Source organism: Gymnoscopelus microlampas, assembly GCF_963454915.1.
Source record: "Gymnoscopelus microlampas genome assembly, chromosome: 3".
Lineage (NCBI taxonomy): Eukaryota > Metazoa > Chordata > Actinopteri > Myctophiformes > Myctophidae > Gymnoscopelus > Gymnoscopelus microlampas.
In genome coordinates this window covers 42119895-42138134 of record NC_139940.1, presented here as the reverse complement: position 1 = coordinate 42138134, position 18240 = coordinate 42119895, and the positions used below count along the sequence as shown (strand labels likewise).

Genomic DNA, 18240 nt, shown 5'->3' with positions numbered 1-18240 from the left:
AGAAAAGAGGAGAGCAGAGGGGCCAGGTGACATAAAAAAAAAAGAGAGCAGGGGAGGGATGGGATGGGATGGGGGGGGGAGTAGGACAGGGATTTGTATTTTTAATGGGGGTTGGGGGCAGTGCGCGGTACCTGGGCCTGCGCGGTACCTCCATGCATCATCCAGAGAGCAGCGTGTCTGCTGCCCGGGTCCCCAGGCGATTAATTAGGCAACCAGCAGCGGGGATACAGAGGAGGAGAAGAGCTGCTGATACGAGGCTACCTAGTTCCTACACACCACCATGATGATGGATCACCACGGCTGGAAGCTCAAAGTTCAGCTATTTTACCTCATACAAAGACACTTAGTCTGGGGACACATCTACGTCAGGTGTGTGTGTACTGTACGTGGACGGAGGAGGAGGCTGTGTAACAACAACGTTGTACCTACTGTACTGTACTGTACACACTGTACTGCTTTTGGGGAATGGTTTTAAATGGCGATAAACGTGAGAAAGTGTAGCAGGTTGTGGTTTGTGTGCCATTTGGAGAAAGTTTTCTCCTTTTTTGGAGGGAGGGGGGGGGGGGGGGGGTGAAACATACATGAAAGGACGACTTCACCGATTTTCAACCTATCTTCATATAATTGGTCCTCACTAATACTCATGATAAAATGGTACAATTGTTTTCCTACTTGGTCTGTGTCACATAGGAGGGCTGTGGACAGTCCAGAAACCCGTCTACCAGTGACATCATCATTAGGCATGATTCTTTTTTCCAACAAGATTTCACATTTTTTATTTACATTTTTATTAACACGAGAACAATGGCTTCTTTCATTGCATTGCAACTTTCCAGGAATTGAAAGCCTGCAGTTTCTATTATCTTGGATTCCCCATTGATGATGTCACTGGTAGACGGGACTCTGAACTGTCCACAGCCCTCCTCTGAGACACTAGCCTCGGAAACCCATGCCTTTTTTTTTGTTTCAAAAGAAAAAAAGCCTGGGAGAACCTTGCAGGAACGCTGGTCTTAGGACCTTGTTATCTCCTAACCAATCAGAGTGCTCCAAACCCAGGCGCTGGAATCCAGCGCCTGGGTTTGGCTCCGCCCTTCAAGACCATCGATTGGGCTCGTTCTTTCAGTCTACTGAGACACAGACCGAGTAGAAAAAAATGGTAACATTTTATCATGAGTATTAGTGAGGACCAATTATATGAAGATAGGTTGAAAATCGGTGAAGTCGTCCTTTAAGAGCACGTGATGTAGAACTGCACACTTACACAGGAGGCACTTGGAGGAGACGTTTAGATGATTGGAAATCTCCGCCTATATACCGATACATCGGTGACCTCTAAATTCAATGAAGCCAATTGGACGTACAGTAGCTGTCAACTCACTTGTCTCTTGTCCATTAGTCAAAAAGGAAGAAACAAAATAAATGGGGGTGCTCTTGAGCAAAAGGGGAAAGGTGTGGCTTTAAACCTGTTTCAAAACAGTGAAGCCTACAGAGGGGAAATTGAAAACACAGAGGAGGGCAAAACTGAGTGATCTCATACACAACTCCTGCAATGGTGGGAGTTCAAACTAGCAGACCACAGCAATAAACAACCTCCCAAGAGGGCTGCTGATCGAAGGTATTGAAAAGGAGAATTTCAGAGAATCGTGAAAGATTTCCCCGTAGCACTAGCCAGCATTCTGATAATGACCAGAGAGCTAGAGCCATAGATTGGTCTGGCCGATAGCGATATATTGGCCATTATTTGACTTTTTTGATGCCATCAGTATTGGTAGTTATCTAGGTCCCCAGACGATTACATCAGAAAATAATAAATCTGAGCCAATCTTCAGATTTAGCCTCTTCAGCCAATGAGGAGAGAGCACCCATTTATCAGCTTAATGTTTTATAGTGGTCCAGTTCCAATTTTGACTACTCATTTATCTGTGTCATCACTTCCAATTTCACTTGTTTAATCTGTATCCTGATTCCTTGTAACTTGTAAATAAAGTTTTCAAATAATTGTAGTAAAAAGCACAATATTTGCCTCTGAGATGAAGCCGAGTTAGAAGTTTAAAGTATTGAAAAAAGGACATGGACAAAGTAAGAGTACCTCAAAACTGTGCTTTAGCAGCAGCACTTCAGTAAATGTACTATCCACCACTGCATGAAGCACATGCTTGCTCTTCAAGCAAACAATCACTGTAGGTGTCATTATTGTGTATTGAAGGTGTGCTCTGCAGGCTATCCCCTGTGTTTCCTAGCCTGGTAAACCATCAGGGTCCTGTGATTGACAGACGCTGATTGGCTCGTCCACTTTTTGGTTCCTGCGAAACGCCCACCCGGCGCTTGGGTCCAGACCGGTCTGCAGAAGACCCATGATAATGTGAATTCACACAAACGGGATGTTTTTTTTACCACGCTATGCATTTCCTGTACCAAATTAATAATTGAAAGAAACCCAGAAAGTGGTGAGCCTCAGCACACCCACAGTTAGAGAGCATTTTAATGACCAAAATCTCCCTCTATAGGACTGCAGTACAAAGGCACAGGCACAGAGGGGGGTGGGGTGGAATCAAATACGTGCTTTTCCTTTTGGGAAAAGTAGACTGGTAGATATTTATTTGTTTGATTATATCACAATTTAACACTTGAATTAAAAATGATTTACAAATAATAGCAGACCTACAAGCTCTCTTGCTATTTCATCAAAGAAAGAAATAGGGCTGAAGTGGTCATACTGCGCCGGTATATGAGCAGTTCTCCATCTCTATCCACGACAGGGTGAATGAAAACCTCTCAACAAAGGTTATTACTGTATAGATTATAATATTTCATTAGTTTCTGTTTTCATTTAATTTTGTCTTCACGTTTTCAATTTCAGTCAATAGTTTTAATTAGTTTGTAGCCTGGGTTTGCTCATTTAGTTTAGATCTTATGGGGAGATGCTTGGCTGAATGCGCTCCAGCTGGATGCAAAAGGCTGCTAAAGGCACCGGGAGAATCAATCTTTTTGCATCTTGCACCTACAGCAGATAACTACTCCTCTGTGTGTGTGTGTGTGTGTGTGTGTGTGTGTGTGTGTGTGTGTGCGCGTGTGCGTGTGCGTGTGCGTGTGCGTGTGGTGTGTGTGTGCGTGCGTGCGTGTGATGTGTGTGTGTGTGATGTGTGTGTGTGTGTGTGTGTGTGTGTGTGTGTGTGTGTGTGTGTGTGTGTGTGTGTGTGTGTGTGTGTGTGTGTGTGTGTGTGTGTGTGTGTGTGTGCGTGTGCGTGTGCGTGTGTGTGGATAGAGCAAAATGCTGTAAGTGTAAATATGATCACAATGTACCAACCACACATCACAAATGGTGCACTGCTTTGCAATATCTACTATAAACGTTTTTTGAACAGCAGGAAAATAGCCCATACTGCATCCTCAGCACATTTTCTTGTATGTCAACTGAAATGTCACAGGGAAAATATATAGCACAAATAACAGATGCAAACCTCCCTGGAAATAACAGGACATCGCATGTCTCGTTTATCATTCACTTTCAGGTTTTATAGAATAGAATGAAAATGGCGAGGAATCCATCTGAAGAAAAGCACGGGGTAATGGACGGTGCTGAATTTCCCTGTAGGCTGGCAGGATCTGAGCTGTTACGCTGTCATTTTGGCTGAGTCAGGTACAGTATAGTGTACACTAGTAGCAGGTTTTTGGGGGGATGAGGGAAGGGGCGTAGGAATACGAACTCCCTCGATTGAGTTCCGAACCTAATTACTAGCAGTGGTGAAAGTACTCATTATTATTTTTTTACTTAACCTGAGGCCGATTCTGAAAATGTTTTCTAAATCCTAAAATATATATATTTTTTAAAATCTCAAAATATTTTGTTCCAGGGACCCCCCAGAAGCAAAGATTTGAGTTACAGATGTTCACTTTTTTAAAAATAAATATTTTCAAGACGTTTAAAAAATAGCAGATCTACAGTACAAGCTCATAGCGCGGCACTCTGTGCCGCGCTATGAGCTTGTATATCTGAGCTTGTATATCTGTATATCTGCTATTTTTGAATAAGATAGCATAAGTACTAATTCGAATAAGATATAAAATAAGGCTCAAGTGGTAAATATATGCTTTGTATTAATAATCAGAATCCACAAAGTAACAAGTAATTGTAGTGGAGTAAAAAAGTACAATATTTCCCTCTGAGGTGTTAGTGGAGTAGAAGTATAACATACAGTACCAACATTTTTAAATACTTAAGTAAAGCAAAAGTACCTCAAAGTTGTACTTAAGAACAGTACTGAGGTAAATGTACTTCATTAATGTCCACCACTGGGAATACGAGTGCCCTCAATTGAGGTCAGAGCCTAATTACTCGAGACTTTAAGAGTGCTGAGTGATGACTGAGTGCCACGATCGACCTTCATAAATCAATAGAGTGATCATGAAGGCCGGTGGAACTCTGAGAGACTATTTGTTTTCGTTCTCGTCATCGCCGACAAGTCTCACACACACTCAACTGAGACGCAAAGGACACCCGTTCATTAAGGGGAGCTGAGAGGTGTGTGTGTGTGTGTGTGTGTGTGTGTGTGTGTGTGTGTGTGTGTGTGTGTGTGTGTGTGTGTGTGTGTGTGTGTGTGTGTGCGCGCGTGCGTGCGTTTGATGCGAGTGCACGTTGCTTGCGGGGACGCATTCCGGGAAACTGAAGGTGAACTCGCTCACTCACCTCACACACCTCTGTCTCTCAAAGCCACAGTAGTCTGTGTCTGTAAGATGCGGCTTTGGCTGATCAGCCCCTCCCCCACCCACCCACCCACCATCCTATCCTCTTGGCAGTGCAGAGGATAAAACAACAACTTAAAGTAACCTCTCCATCCATTTGAACGCATGCCTCCACTCGGTGGCCATAGAACCTTTATGGATAAAGTACAACAGGAGAGGCCAGAATTGGAAGCTTGGCGTTGTGTCTCTAATGGTGGAGAGCCAGCACAGCACACACACACATTTCAGACAAATGCAAGCTCTCACAAACTCCCTCTGATGCTCATAGAGTGCATCTACAGCAAAATATTGATGTGCTCTTCAACCTCTTGACTGTATGGTATAGAGTATGCAGTTTGTGATTGTGTGAGGCTGTGGAGAGGCTTTCTCAAAACGAAAAACGTGAAAAGCTAGATGCGGTAATTAAAAATGTATAATTCACAATCCAACAACAGCGTTACATTTGACACTGCGACTTCCTCCTGCAATATAACATACATACCTCATGGAAGCTGAAATAAGACAGCAAAATAGTGTAAATTGCGCGTACAGTAATGCACCTGCATCTTTCATTGCCCTTATTTTAAATGGAACCCATACTTTCAAATGGTCCAATCAGACAACTGCAGGGGTCAAAACTGTGAGAGGTTTACCGTACAGTATAAGATTCATGCACTTTGGCAGATGGCAATTAATTAATGGAGAGAGAGATAGCAAACACTTTGTCCACTGCCTATCGCCAGAAATGACCAAATGTCAGAGACAAATCACGTCAAAGCATGTCAGAGATTGAACAGCAGGGACAAATACAATTCCAGAGCCATCAAGAGAGTTGCGCCAACGAGGACATTTGTGGGGCAATGGTGTGAACGCAGATGGCACAACCCTTTCTCAATCTCAATGGCCCTGGGAAAATCGAATATTAATGTAAACTGTATAATTTATTTTGTTGCGTTTGTTTTTTAAGTGAAAGTGAAATTGGTTCTAGTTTGTCTGTGGGTTTTTATAAATATTGAACCAATGAAAAGTATTAACAAGAACTTGTGACTAAATAATAACTACATTGGATTCATTGGAACACAGGTTCAACAACCGGTTATTTTTTCCATTTCCATGAAAAGCAACGGTTTTGAACATACAAAGATTCCACCTGACAGCGACGATATGTAGGATAAGGCAGCAGGTCCCTGTGCCCATCATCAAATCACAACCAGGATGGGCAACGTGCCGCCCACGTGAGCTCATGCACGATTGCCACAAAAAAAGTAGGGCATTAATTTACGAAACAACCACAACCTTTGAAATATGGAGAATACAAGGAGATACAAGGCTTCTGCCCGACAGCCACGACACAGACAACATGAATAGGCGCTGGCGGAGTGCCATGTCTGAGGAGGAATTACTTGGGGGGAGGGGGGGGGGGGTGGGTCGACTGACCTCCACACAAGTAGGGCAGAGCCCAATCTTGCCAGCGTGTGCCACCAAGACACGCCACCCGCTGTGCCGCTTTTCACACTAAGTAATGACACTCAACCTTCCTTCCAATAGCTATTAAACACAGCTGAAAAGAGTGGCGTAGTGCGTACATTGATAAATAAAACAACAACACAAAACCAAGAATGAAGGGAAATAGTAAACGGATGTCCTGTTAGTCAGAAGTGCTTTGCTGTGAGTCATTTACAGCCAAAAAAACACAGAAAGGCTAAAGTATACAGCCAACTGCTCTTCAATACAGGAGACAATTACCATTCACTGCTTTCCCTTTTCACACGCACACAGACACACAATACATAGTACATACTGTACTCGAAAATAATGGATGTAGAATACACATACATACACCAAAAAAAACCTGCAATAAGGCTAAAGAAACAGCAATTCAAACTGCTCTTCAATACAGGAGACCCGTTTCCTTTTCACACGTGCATTTTCACACATTCAGTACATACTGTGTGCTAAACGAATAACGGATGTACAGCACACATGCAACACGTGCACACGTGCTCTTGAAGTGATATGCCACGTTCCGTATCGGCAGGTCAGAAAAATGACATTCTAATCAAGAACTTGACAAATCGCAAAAAAAAAGAAGAAAAAAGAAATCTTGCCGCAGGTGAAGGAGGTTAGCAGCAGGGACAGCAAAGCTATTACAGTTACACGGTCAACTGAAATGACATATTTTTTATAACTACAGCATAAGAGGTAATTGCATCACCAACAGCAAAGACGAGGAAGTGGTGCCATAAGAACAGGAAAAAAGTAATAAGAAAAAGAAGAGAGAGAGACAGACATACAGTATACAGTAGTTCACAGGAACCCTGTTACCTAGGAAAGGAAAGATAAGGATAAGGAGATGTAGAGTTCATCGCCCCTGGTGACGGACGCGTTGAAGATAGTTAAAAGAAAGACTGTTTTCAGCACCTCGGACAGTGACCTGGTGAGTCCCGTGCAACTGCCCTATTAGTTAGGCAGAGAATATTTGCATTCATGATGTTCATCTTGCCAACATGTTTCCACCTCCCCTTAACCCTTAACCCATTAAAACCGGGAACGCATCTGTTTAACCACTTAAAACCATTATTTTATACTTTGGCTATTCAAAATTTGCTTGTAGATCTGCTATATTTGAAAAATAACTTGACATGAAAACGTTTGAGAGCCACTGATATAGCAACATAGGTTTCTCAGAAACCTGTTTTTAGACATTTTGTAGATGCGTTCCCGGATTGAATGGGTTAAACTTTACCATTGTAAATGATAGGCAATAACAATAATAAAGTGAAGAAGTTGTAGAACTCTGAGTCCATGGTATTCACACCACCACAAGATGGACACTCTGGAGGAAAGTAGAAACTGGAGGGAGAAGATCAAGCAGTGTTACAACAACTCATGATGTTCATCAGCAGAGAGACAGCATACAGAGGACCAGAAGAGATCAAACGGAAGGATCAGACGTGCAAAATGCGTGATGGCTTGCTCAACGCAGTGTTTCCCAACCTGCAGGGTCCAATCACAGGGGTGTGTGTGTGGGGGGGGGTGGGCAGTTGAAATTTCCGCTATTAAGTATAGGGCTTAAGTCGTTAACATGTTTGAAAAACACAATATTGTGTGTTTGTGTGTGTGCATGCGTGCGTGTGTTCTTGGGGGGGGGGGGGGGGGGGGTCTCAGCTTGTGTCAGATGTAAAAGGAAGAGGAGGCTCCGAGGTAATTAAAAAAACCAAACAGAGGTTGGGACCCACTGGGCTCAGCGGGCTGAGGTGAGGCCTTACCTGTTTGGCTGAGCTGAGAGGTGCTCCTGCTCTTCCGCGACAGGCCAACGATGGCCTGCATTTTGGCACCGATGCTGGAGCGCCTCTTCTTGTCCCCCTCGGTCATGCTCAGCGCCGTGTCCGACTGGCTGCCGTCCGTCTTCTCCAGGTTGCACATGTCGCCACTGACGCTCGTGCTCTTGGTCATGTTCGCGCCACCGCCGCCCGACGGGCCCGTCTGCCTGTTTTTCATTTTGGATGCAAAGTCACTGTCAGCCACACCGCCATTTTGACAGGGGGGCAGGCAAGGACAGAGGAGAGGAGAGGAGAGGAGAGGAGAGGAGAGGAGAGGAGAGGAGAGGAGAGGAGAGGAGAGGAGAGGAGAGGAGAGGAGAGGAGGACAGCAGAGTAAAGGATGGAATGAAGGAAAGGGACATGGATAGAGTTCAGGTACAGGAAGTCATGACTCAGTGCTGTTGGGTTTAGAAGTCACAGTGGGATCTGTATTCTAAATCAGTGGCTCTCAAACCATTTAACTCTGAGAGCGTACAGATGGAACACCCTTGTAAGGGTCCATTTGGTTCCATTTGTACGTTCTCAGAGTTACAGACCGTAACAGTCCATTTGAACCCTCTCTCAAGGAACCCTGAGGGTCCATGGACCCCACTTTGAGAACCACTGTGAAATGATAGTAAATACATGCAGCAGGTCTGTATTCTAAAATGGTACATGCAGTGTGTGAGATGATGATGATGATGATGATGAATTTCACAAGTGCTGTGGACCTTGTGGTCGGTGTTAATGCATTATCCATTCCTAAAACTAAAATACAGGAATTGAATGTCTGTGCCACATTATTGCTTGCTTAACCATGAATGGCGCACCCCCTTTTCTACCAAAGCTTGTTCAAAAAGGCTGGTCTAAGACTAATGAGACTTAAAAGTATACTAGGTAAGATCGCAGATCTGTGTGTGACTATGTACACACACACACACACACACACACACACACTCCCCCCTCCCCCTCCTCCCCCTCACCAGGTATCAAAGTTATTGCTGTCTCTGATGTATTCATTGATTAGAGAGAGCACTAATGAGCACAGAACGAGTTTGACACTTTTATGGCCCGATCAATCAATCAGTGCAGAACCCCTTTGAAGTTCAAAGGGATCAATTAAGAGCTCCGGAAGGACGAGCTCCTGATACTTTTGCTATTTTTTAATTTGAATCCTGAAAAGCAACAGTTTTGACGTTTCCACACCAACAGTCCTTCAGGATTCTCATCGCAATCTAGACCTTCACCTTCTCTGCACCTGATTCACAGTGGTGGAAAGTAACTAAATACATTTAGTACTTGTACTGTACTTAAGTCAAATTTTGAGGCGCTATACTTTGACTTGAGTATTTCCGTTTTCCGTTACTACTCCAATACATCTCAGAGGCATCTCATCTTTTTTAATCCACTACAATTAATTGACAACTTCAGTTAAGTTACTTTGTAGATTTAGATCACAAAACATGAATTAACCAAATAAGCATTATTTTATACTTCGACTATTTGAAAATAGTCTTATCAACAAGCTCACAATGCATCACATCGTGTTATGAGCCTGATTTTTTTAAATATATGAGTACTTTTACTTTGGTTGTGCAAGTATATCTCGATCTGAATAATTCTTCCACCATTGTTCACGTGAACAATGGGATGTTTCATTCATTCCCTTCTGAACCACTCCAGATTACACACAAAATGACAACTCATCAATCGTGTCCCAATTCAATTTCTCTCCCTGCAGGAAAGAGAGAAAAACGGGGCACCAATTAAGTGTCCCATTTGGGTGCGAGAGTGTGACATTCAATTTTAAAGGGACAAATTACATCCTGCATCACAGAGACTCACTGTAGTATTATTAAAGGCATGATTACTACGTGTAAAAGATCACCCTCAGGCTATACATTTAATAACGTGGTCTGACCTCAACCACTCGACTGTCCTATAAAGACAACTAATAGAGAAGGACGTGCTGATTATAATTGGGGGGGTGGGGGGGGTGGGGGTGCACTATGATATGATTAGGCCTGCCTCCTTCAATTAGTTCAAATAGGCTCCTTTAAATCCTTCTCATTCAAACTTTAGACATTTGTGGTCTATTCCACTGCCTAGAAGCTTAACAATGATAATACATCTTTGTCATAACCGATTGTACTTGAGAATCCATCTACCAAGTAAAAAAATGACAATGCCGTATCACATACATGCACGCACACGCACACACACACACACACACACACACACACACACACACACACACACACACACCTTTTTTCTGTGCAGAAAGGGTGGAGGGAGAGCTTCAGATCAGCGCTAACGTTTGCTTATGACCAGGCTGGGACCACATTGCTCTGAGTGAGGGGTTCTGGTTGTCAGGGGAAGTAGCAATGCAGAAATCATTGATCTGGGCGCCTTTAAAAAATAGGGATTGCGCTCATAAACTTTGTAGTTACAGGCAGCTGAAGTTAGCTTAAAAGTAACTTGTAGCATAACTAGTCTTGTGGAAAACCTAAGTGGATGTGAGGCTAAGCTTCCTAGAAGAAACAGAACCCCTGTGTGCATGTCACACGTTCCATATCTAATAACTGTTAAAGCGTTTAATGCAGTGGTTCCCAAACTTTTCAGCTGGAGACCCAAAAAAGAGATTATACGTTTGCCCGGGACCCAAACTATAGTGAAATTAGCAGAACTACAAGCGCACACCGTGCAGCGAGCTTGTAGCTCAGCTATTTTCACTCCTTCTTAAACGTTTTTTTAAATGTATTTATGGAAATCATTAGATGTTTTGATTTTATTTATGAAACACTTGTTGGAAAAATGTTGGAATTGTTTTTAATTGATGAAAAGTTGTGACTTTTGTTTAAACGTTTTTTAAATCTTTTGTAGGAAACGGGGAAAAGGGATATCTACTCGCGATCCATAAAAAAGTGGTCCGCGGCCCAAACATGGGTCCCAACCCACTGTTTGGGAAACAGTGGTTTAATGCATCCTCATTCTGTTCCATAAACCAGCAAGCTAATTCAGCCGAACAGACTTTGCAAATCAATAAAGTATTGACTGTGACCTGTGTAACCTCAATTAAGCATACAATCAGTGTGGTGCTGGTGTTCAACCCACAAAAGTTGTCACTTGCAATAAACAATGCTTGTTTTGAGATGAATGGTAGTGTTGTTGTTGCTCCCTGAGTCTTACTGACCGTAAGGCTTTGGGTCATCGGGTCCATTGGTCGGTAGGACCGGGACTCTTTCAGTCTTAATGTAGGAGACTCTTTGAGACTCCGCCGGTCATTGGCTTAGGAATGCGAACAAAAAAATCGTCATGAACTCAAGGCTTCATGGAGTAATTGATAGAAAATAAGTCATTATTTGGGTGAACTACTCCTTTAAGTTGAGACATTTTCATGGAACCACGTCTTGTTCATTCTTAAAGCGGCACTATGTAACTTGTTTTAGGTAGGCCTACTATAACAAAGTACGTGGGTCCACTTGCACATGTCGCCGCTGACGCTCGTGCTCAAACGTAACAAAGTACGTGGGTCCACTGAATTGTACACTCTCAGAGTTATGGGGGGTCCGTGGACCGTGGGCAAATGCATACCAAACTGGGGGGCATTGAAACTAAAAGGTTTGAGAACCACTGTTCTACTACTCAATATCAAAAATATGTAAATATTTAATCAAATAAACACTGATAAATGTGGAACATGTTCTCCCATTTCACTACTCAGAAGGAATCATTATTTTGTTCAACATGAAGAGGGCAGACACTGCAGTTGGCACCGCAGTAATCCAGAGGTACTCTAAAACAATGTGCACACCTCATACATCACCTTCTAAAGCTCATTGTTTATGCCAGGCCTGCAGCGCTGGTGGGCTCTGCCGTGCGTCAGCCTGAACTTTAAAACATAAATATTGAATGCTTATTGAAGGATTAGTGGCATTGATCGGTTAAGGCACCCCAGAAGCTTTGAAGTAGACATCAAGCGCCTCCCTTCCCCGCCCGACAATATCCATGGACCAGCAGTGTGAAGGTGACATTCTAAAAATAATGGTCTGGTTTCACTCTGGTGGATACAGAATGATGTGACCATTTTTTCTTCAAAATATTGTATTATTATTAAAGAGCAGGAATACCAGGAGATATAGGGAATTGCTGCCTTGATTGCTTGCAAAATTGATGTCATGGCGAAATTTATGTCACACAAGTACACATACAACCAAGCTCGAATGAACGCACAGGCTCGCGGCGGCAGCAGCCTGGCCGGGGCACCAAGCTCCGGGTGGCACGAAAACCCTGGCAGCGCCAAACAACTATGCCTGCCTTGTGCCTCAAAATGTGCCCAAAACGAAGCTGAAAACAAAAGGTGCGTCGAGCTTTTGCAGTGCTAGCCCGTACTCTCTGGAATGGCTTACAACTGTCCTGAAGAAATGCAGAGTCAGTCGATGCCTTTGAAAAGCTGCCAAAAAACGAATTTGTTCCGTAAACATTGTGGTTTGTAATATTGTTTTGTCTACGTATTGTTTATTTCTATGTACTGTTTTTGCTGCTCTCTATGTGACTTATTTTTAGCTTTGCTCTATTTTAATGTGATGTTCTGGTTTTATTTTAGCTTATTTACTGTACAGCACCTTGTAACATTTGTTTTGAAAGGCACTTTATAAATACATTTACCTTACCTCGCCGCCTCACACTCAAGACTCTCCTTGCATTATCATTGTCTTCGATGTAAAGCGTCCTTGTGTTTGTGAAAGGCGCTATATAAATTCAAGCTATTATTATTATTATGTATTATTATCACAACATCATACTGACACTCCATGGCATAAGTGAGGACGATACAGAAAACAAGCCCACGCTTAATGAGGCTTCAGCGCTCTGTGACACAATGACACATTTGGAGATGGCAGTTGTGTGCTACAGCAGTTAATGTAAGCGCTCTTTGCAGACGTCTCGTTTCAAAAAGCTCAAAACCCGGGTACCAAATAGTCTTAATATGGCCCTGCTACAACGGCTTTAAGGTATATATGCAAAAATATGTATCAAACCATTGTGCTGGCCTAAAGGACATACACTTTCTGTGTTAAATTAGCTTATTTTACAGCTTAACACGCTGTCCTCTTCCATGTCCAACTCACACTCCACCTCTCCTGGCTGGGCCTTGGCACTCAGGCCGGCCCCCGCAGCAAACACGCCTGCCTGCCTGCTTGCCTGCCTGCCTGCCTGTACTGCCTGGAACACTGAGGCTCTCCAGGGATTCCTGGATTTCAACCTCAGCCCAAAGAACACAATGTTCCACCATCATGCACATTGCTCTCTGTGCATTTTCATCTAGGCCATCATGTCCCTAAAAGGCACAAACACAAGCCTCATATTTATGTATTTACCTTTTTTTTGCCCCAGTCGTAGTGTTGACAGTTTTGGTTTGGTTAATGACCTGCGTGAAGTCCCTAAGTGGAATAGATCAGATCTACTGTACGTTGAGCCTGTGAGATTGCATATTAGCTGAATTTATTTGATATTTTGTTTGCCTATAATGACAGGCCCGACATTGGGAGGTCAGGGTTAAATGTATGAGGAAAAAGTGAATGCACTTTGATATTTATATCTGTAGTGTTATATAGGTATATCATGTTTTTATTACACTGTAGCACGTTGTGTGATTGTGTAAAGCGTGGTGTAACTTTGCTGATATTTAATGTGAATCATATTGTTCTATGGGGACATTTTTGACATAACACTTCTCACTGTGTTCTGTATGATGCCTGTTTCCACAGGAAAACTGCTGCTGGTGGTGTTTTTCTCTACTTGCTCAGTCAAAGTGAGGTCTCTCTCTACACACAACGCACAGAAAAGTGTTACATCAGATTTTCCATACGATATAGCGATAGCTTCCGCATAATCTGAATTTTCAGAGCTTGTTTATTTTAATGATCAATCGATCGATTGTGTTTCAGCTTGGATCAATGGAAACTAACTAGAGCCTAAAGTATACTAGAGTATACTTTAGGCTCACATGTTCGGTATCACAATGAAAACAAAATGTTCAATGTTTTTTAATATATATATATATTATATATATATATATATATATATACACACATATATATATATGTATATTCATTTTTCAATACTAATGTTATTTAGGGTTAGGGTTATCATTGAAACCTTAAGTGTTTTGCCAATTATTTAGGGAGCCCATATAGGTTTGGGAATGGCTGAATTAAATAACCCTTCCTTGGGGGGTTACCAGGGGGTCCACAGCAAAAGTAGTTAATACTTTCACAATCATTTTAACCACTTTAATCAAATTTTACACTTTGGCTATTCAAAAATAGCAGATATACAAGCTCATAGCGCAGCACCGAGTGCTATATATACCATCCACTATTTTTTTTAAATCGTGAACGTTTTTGCAAATCTTTGAACAATATATATATATATTTAAAGCGAACTTGGCACAAATATGTTTGAGAACCACTGACATAGACTGCATTGACAGCCGAATCTCCAATGAAGCATAGAAATGCAAATGCAGAAGTCATTCAAGGTGTGTTTTTCTTCTGCCCTTTGAAATCTTCTCTCTCTTTCTCTTTCTCTCTCTCTCTCTCTCTCTCTCTCTCCCTCTCTCATCTCGTTCGTCTTTTCAGAAGAGCAGTAGGGCAGAAAGATGTGTTTCTATGGTAACTGTGTCTGTGCCCCCGACCAGAGCGGCTGCTTGCATTACGCGACACGCGCCAGTCTGTCTGTCTGCACCGTCTCTATGGTCACACCTGACCAACAGCCAGTGGTGGACAGTAACAAAGTACAGAAACCTCTTATCTCCATATTTCAACCTTTTGCGTTTTATTTCTTAAATGAACGCCCTACTTGATCACACTGCAGCGTCACACAAAAGCATCAAAAATAGCAGATCCACAAGCTCGAGCGTGTCGATCTGCCAATTATTTAGGGAGCCCTATTTCTGCTTCTTTTTTAAATTTGAATCCTGAAAAGTAACAGTTTTGGACATATGAGGTTTCCACCCGACATAGACGATATACTTGAGTACTGTACTTAAGTAAATTCTTTGAGTATCTGAATTTACTTGAGTATTTGTTGTTATGGGGGGGGGTACTTTCACTCCACTACATTTCAAAGACAATTCCGACGTTGAACCTCTCTGATCTTCAAACTACCATCAGAAGGAAGAGAATCTTATTAAACTGAGTGGCAGAGCTCTTTTGTGGAGAACAAAGGGAGCACCACCACACATCAAACAGTTAACATACAGGTTCCTGTGCAACACAGCAGACAAAAAAAAGAATAAAGCGCTGGAGTGTCACGGACAACAACAACTAAAAAAAACGCCTTTTGCATGTGTCTTCATCATCATCGGAGCCAAACGCCATCTTCATCAGCGTTGGTCCCTCGTTTACTTTGTAAAGCACCGTGTAAATAAAAAGGCATTTATTTGTCAGTGATGCTCCGGTGGCTTTATTATTTTTGGTTGATCAGTTACACATTAAGGTATCGATTTATCTTTCTGTTCGATGGCCTGCTGTTGAAAAGGTGGAAACCTTGTACGTCCAAAAGCATTACTTTTCAGGAAATGGGAAAAAAATTAATCTGTGATCCAATGGATTCAATGTAGTCATTATTTAGTCACAAGCTCCTGTTAATACTTTTCCTTTAAATATTTATAAAAACCCACAGACTGATTTAACCACTTTCATTTTGATAACGTTTAAAAAACAAATAGCAAAGCCCGGATCGCTGGCTTAGCGGTCCGGGCACTTGTAGCCTAGTAGAGACGTGGGTTCGAGTCCCGTTCCCGACGACCTTTGCTGCATGTCTCTCCCCGTCTCTCTCTCCCTCTTTCCTGTCCATCTTCTTTTTTTTTTCTTTAAATTTTTATCCCACGATTTTGTAACCCATTTTTTCACCCAGTGCCAATTGCCTATGTAATCCTGGGCGCTACACTCCCTCTGCCAGCCTAGGGAGAGCCTAGAGCCGAGCTCATGCCTCCTTCAATGCTTTCCTGTCCTTCTTCACTGAAAAACTATCAATAAAGGCAGAAAAGCCAAAAAATAAAAAAATAAAATAAATAGCAAAAATAACCGATCTACAAGCTCACAATGCGTAGCGACGCGCTGAGAGCTTCTAGATCGGCTATTTTTGCTACATTTGCGGGACACTGTGGTATGACGAAGTATAGGGCATTCATTTACGGAAAAAAAACCATTCACGAAATATGGAGAAATTAGGTTTCTACCCGACGACAGCAACGAAAACGGTGGCTGGGACAAAGTCAACATCCCCTGCTGCCTTGCTAATGGACACTGGCTGTCCCTCAAACTAGCGCTCTTTACTCTTCCTCTCATGCATGAGCGGTTACCCTGGCAACAGCGGATGTATGACAGAGACTGAGACAAGAGGAGGTACAGTATAGGGCCAGATTTAAAAGTGCTGATGGAAAGAAAAGCTCCTTATATCCTGGATACCGCACTGTTTTACTTAAAGCTGCACTACGTAACTTTCCTCTTCTACCCCGGAGTTGAACCCGGCTTCAGTGTGCAGAAGTGCAGTGTGTGCAGTGGTGGAAGAAATACTCACATTGTTTACTTAAGAAAAAGTATCAATACTAGAATGCAAAACCAGTACAAGTCTGGTATTCAAAATTTACTTGAGAAAAAGTACAAAAGTATTGGCATCAAAATGTACGTAAGTACCAAAAGTAAAAGTACTCATTATGCAGAAATCTTTCATTTCATGTTTTCAAAATGTATAAAATAATTTGAAAATAGACGATCTATACTGTAAGCTCACAACGTGTCGCATCGCGACGCGTTGTGAGCTTGTAGATCAGCTGTTTTCAAATAGCCAAAGTCTATATAGGACTGAAGTGGTTAATGTATGTTTTGTAAATTTACTATATTGTTTTGTAAAAAGTACTATATTTGCCTCTGAGATATAATGGAATAGAAGTAAAAGTATTGCAAATTGGAAATACTGCAGTAAAGTAAAAAACACCTTTTGTGCGACGCTCATGTTTGATGAAGTAGGGCATAAATTTTACCCCCAAAAAATACATAAAAAGTTGAAATATGGATTTACGTTTTTTTTTTCTCTGTCTAACAGCAACGATGTGCTAGTATTACACAAGGCTAAATGCACGTTGATGTACTACCGTGACCTAAAAACCTCTAACACAGCAGCTGAGTCAGAGTAAAGCCAGTGTAGTGTATAAGCGAGCGAGCAGCGATGTTTTCTGCCAAGTTAGATAGCCGCGCCGTGTCCTTTTTTCCACGTGGAAAAGGGCCAGCCTCAACATCATAAAAGAAAACAGCACTCAAAGGAAATCTAGCATCTTATACCCGATCACATTGACTCGACTTTATGTCTTTCAATAAACTCAGGATTTTTTTTTACCGTTCCGCTTCATTTCTTGAGGCACTGTGATGCCTCTGCTATAATAATGTACTTAACCCATTCAAACCGGGAACGCATCTATGTCATTTTAAGATTTATTTGGCTATTCAAAAATAGCAGCACTCGGTGCCGCGCTATGAGCTTGCAGATCTGCTATTTTGGAAAAATCATGTAAGTTTGCGCAAATCTCGCACTCGGTGCCGCGCAACGAGCTTGTACTGTATATCTGCTATTTTTGAATAGCCAAAAAAATCTTAAAATGACACAGATGCGTCCCCGGATTGAATGGGTTAACGTTCGGGTTGCATATATAGCCAGATGTGGGCGTCGTCATCATCGCTACACTGCGGTTACATAACGAGCCGTGCGAGTATAATGTACATGTCTCTGTTTTTTTCACCACGCTCCTTAGACAATCACGCTAATCAAGTGGAAAATAAAGCTTGCCGTGTATAGGGACCGTATCGACGCTGCCGGCCCAGAAAAGCTCGTATCTACTTCGTATCTACAAAGGTACTGTAGCAAAGATAGCCGATCTACAAGCTTGTGAGCGTGCCATTTTTGCTATGTCTGTCAAAAAGATTACGTGTAAGTGGTTCAAAAGTCTGACTGTGTTTTTAGTTTTTTTTTTTTATAAATATTGAAAAGCATTAACAAGAGCATGTGACTACACTGGATCATGGGAACACAGGTTCCTTTTTTTTCAAGTAACAGTTTTGGACATACAAGGTTTAAATAAGCCTTATAAGCCTTATAAGCCTTAAATATAGCAGCCATTTAAAAGCCTTTGCTTTACATCACACTTTAATGG

The 18240-nt window shown here is 42.1% G+C and overlaps 1 protein-coding gene across 5 annotated transcripts in view; it reads right to left on the bottom strand.

Moving 5' to 3' along the window:
• Window positions 1-18240, bottom strand: part of rims2a (regulating synaptic membrane exocytosis 2a) — a gene marked incomplete at both ends in the record, with an annotated part of 253903 nt that overhangs the window by 19814 nt on the left and 215849 nt on the right. For 4 of the 5 annotated variants that reach the window (XM_084053429.1, XM_084053430.1, XM_084053431.1 and 1 more), the window contains one exon: window positions 7992-8239. In XM_084053429.1, the coding sequence (XP_083909555.1) occupies window positions 7992-8239 (248 nt within the window). The remainder of the gene's footprint in view (window positions 1-7991; window positions 8240-18240) is intronic. The other variant, XM_084053428.1, reaches the window with a different exon arrangement.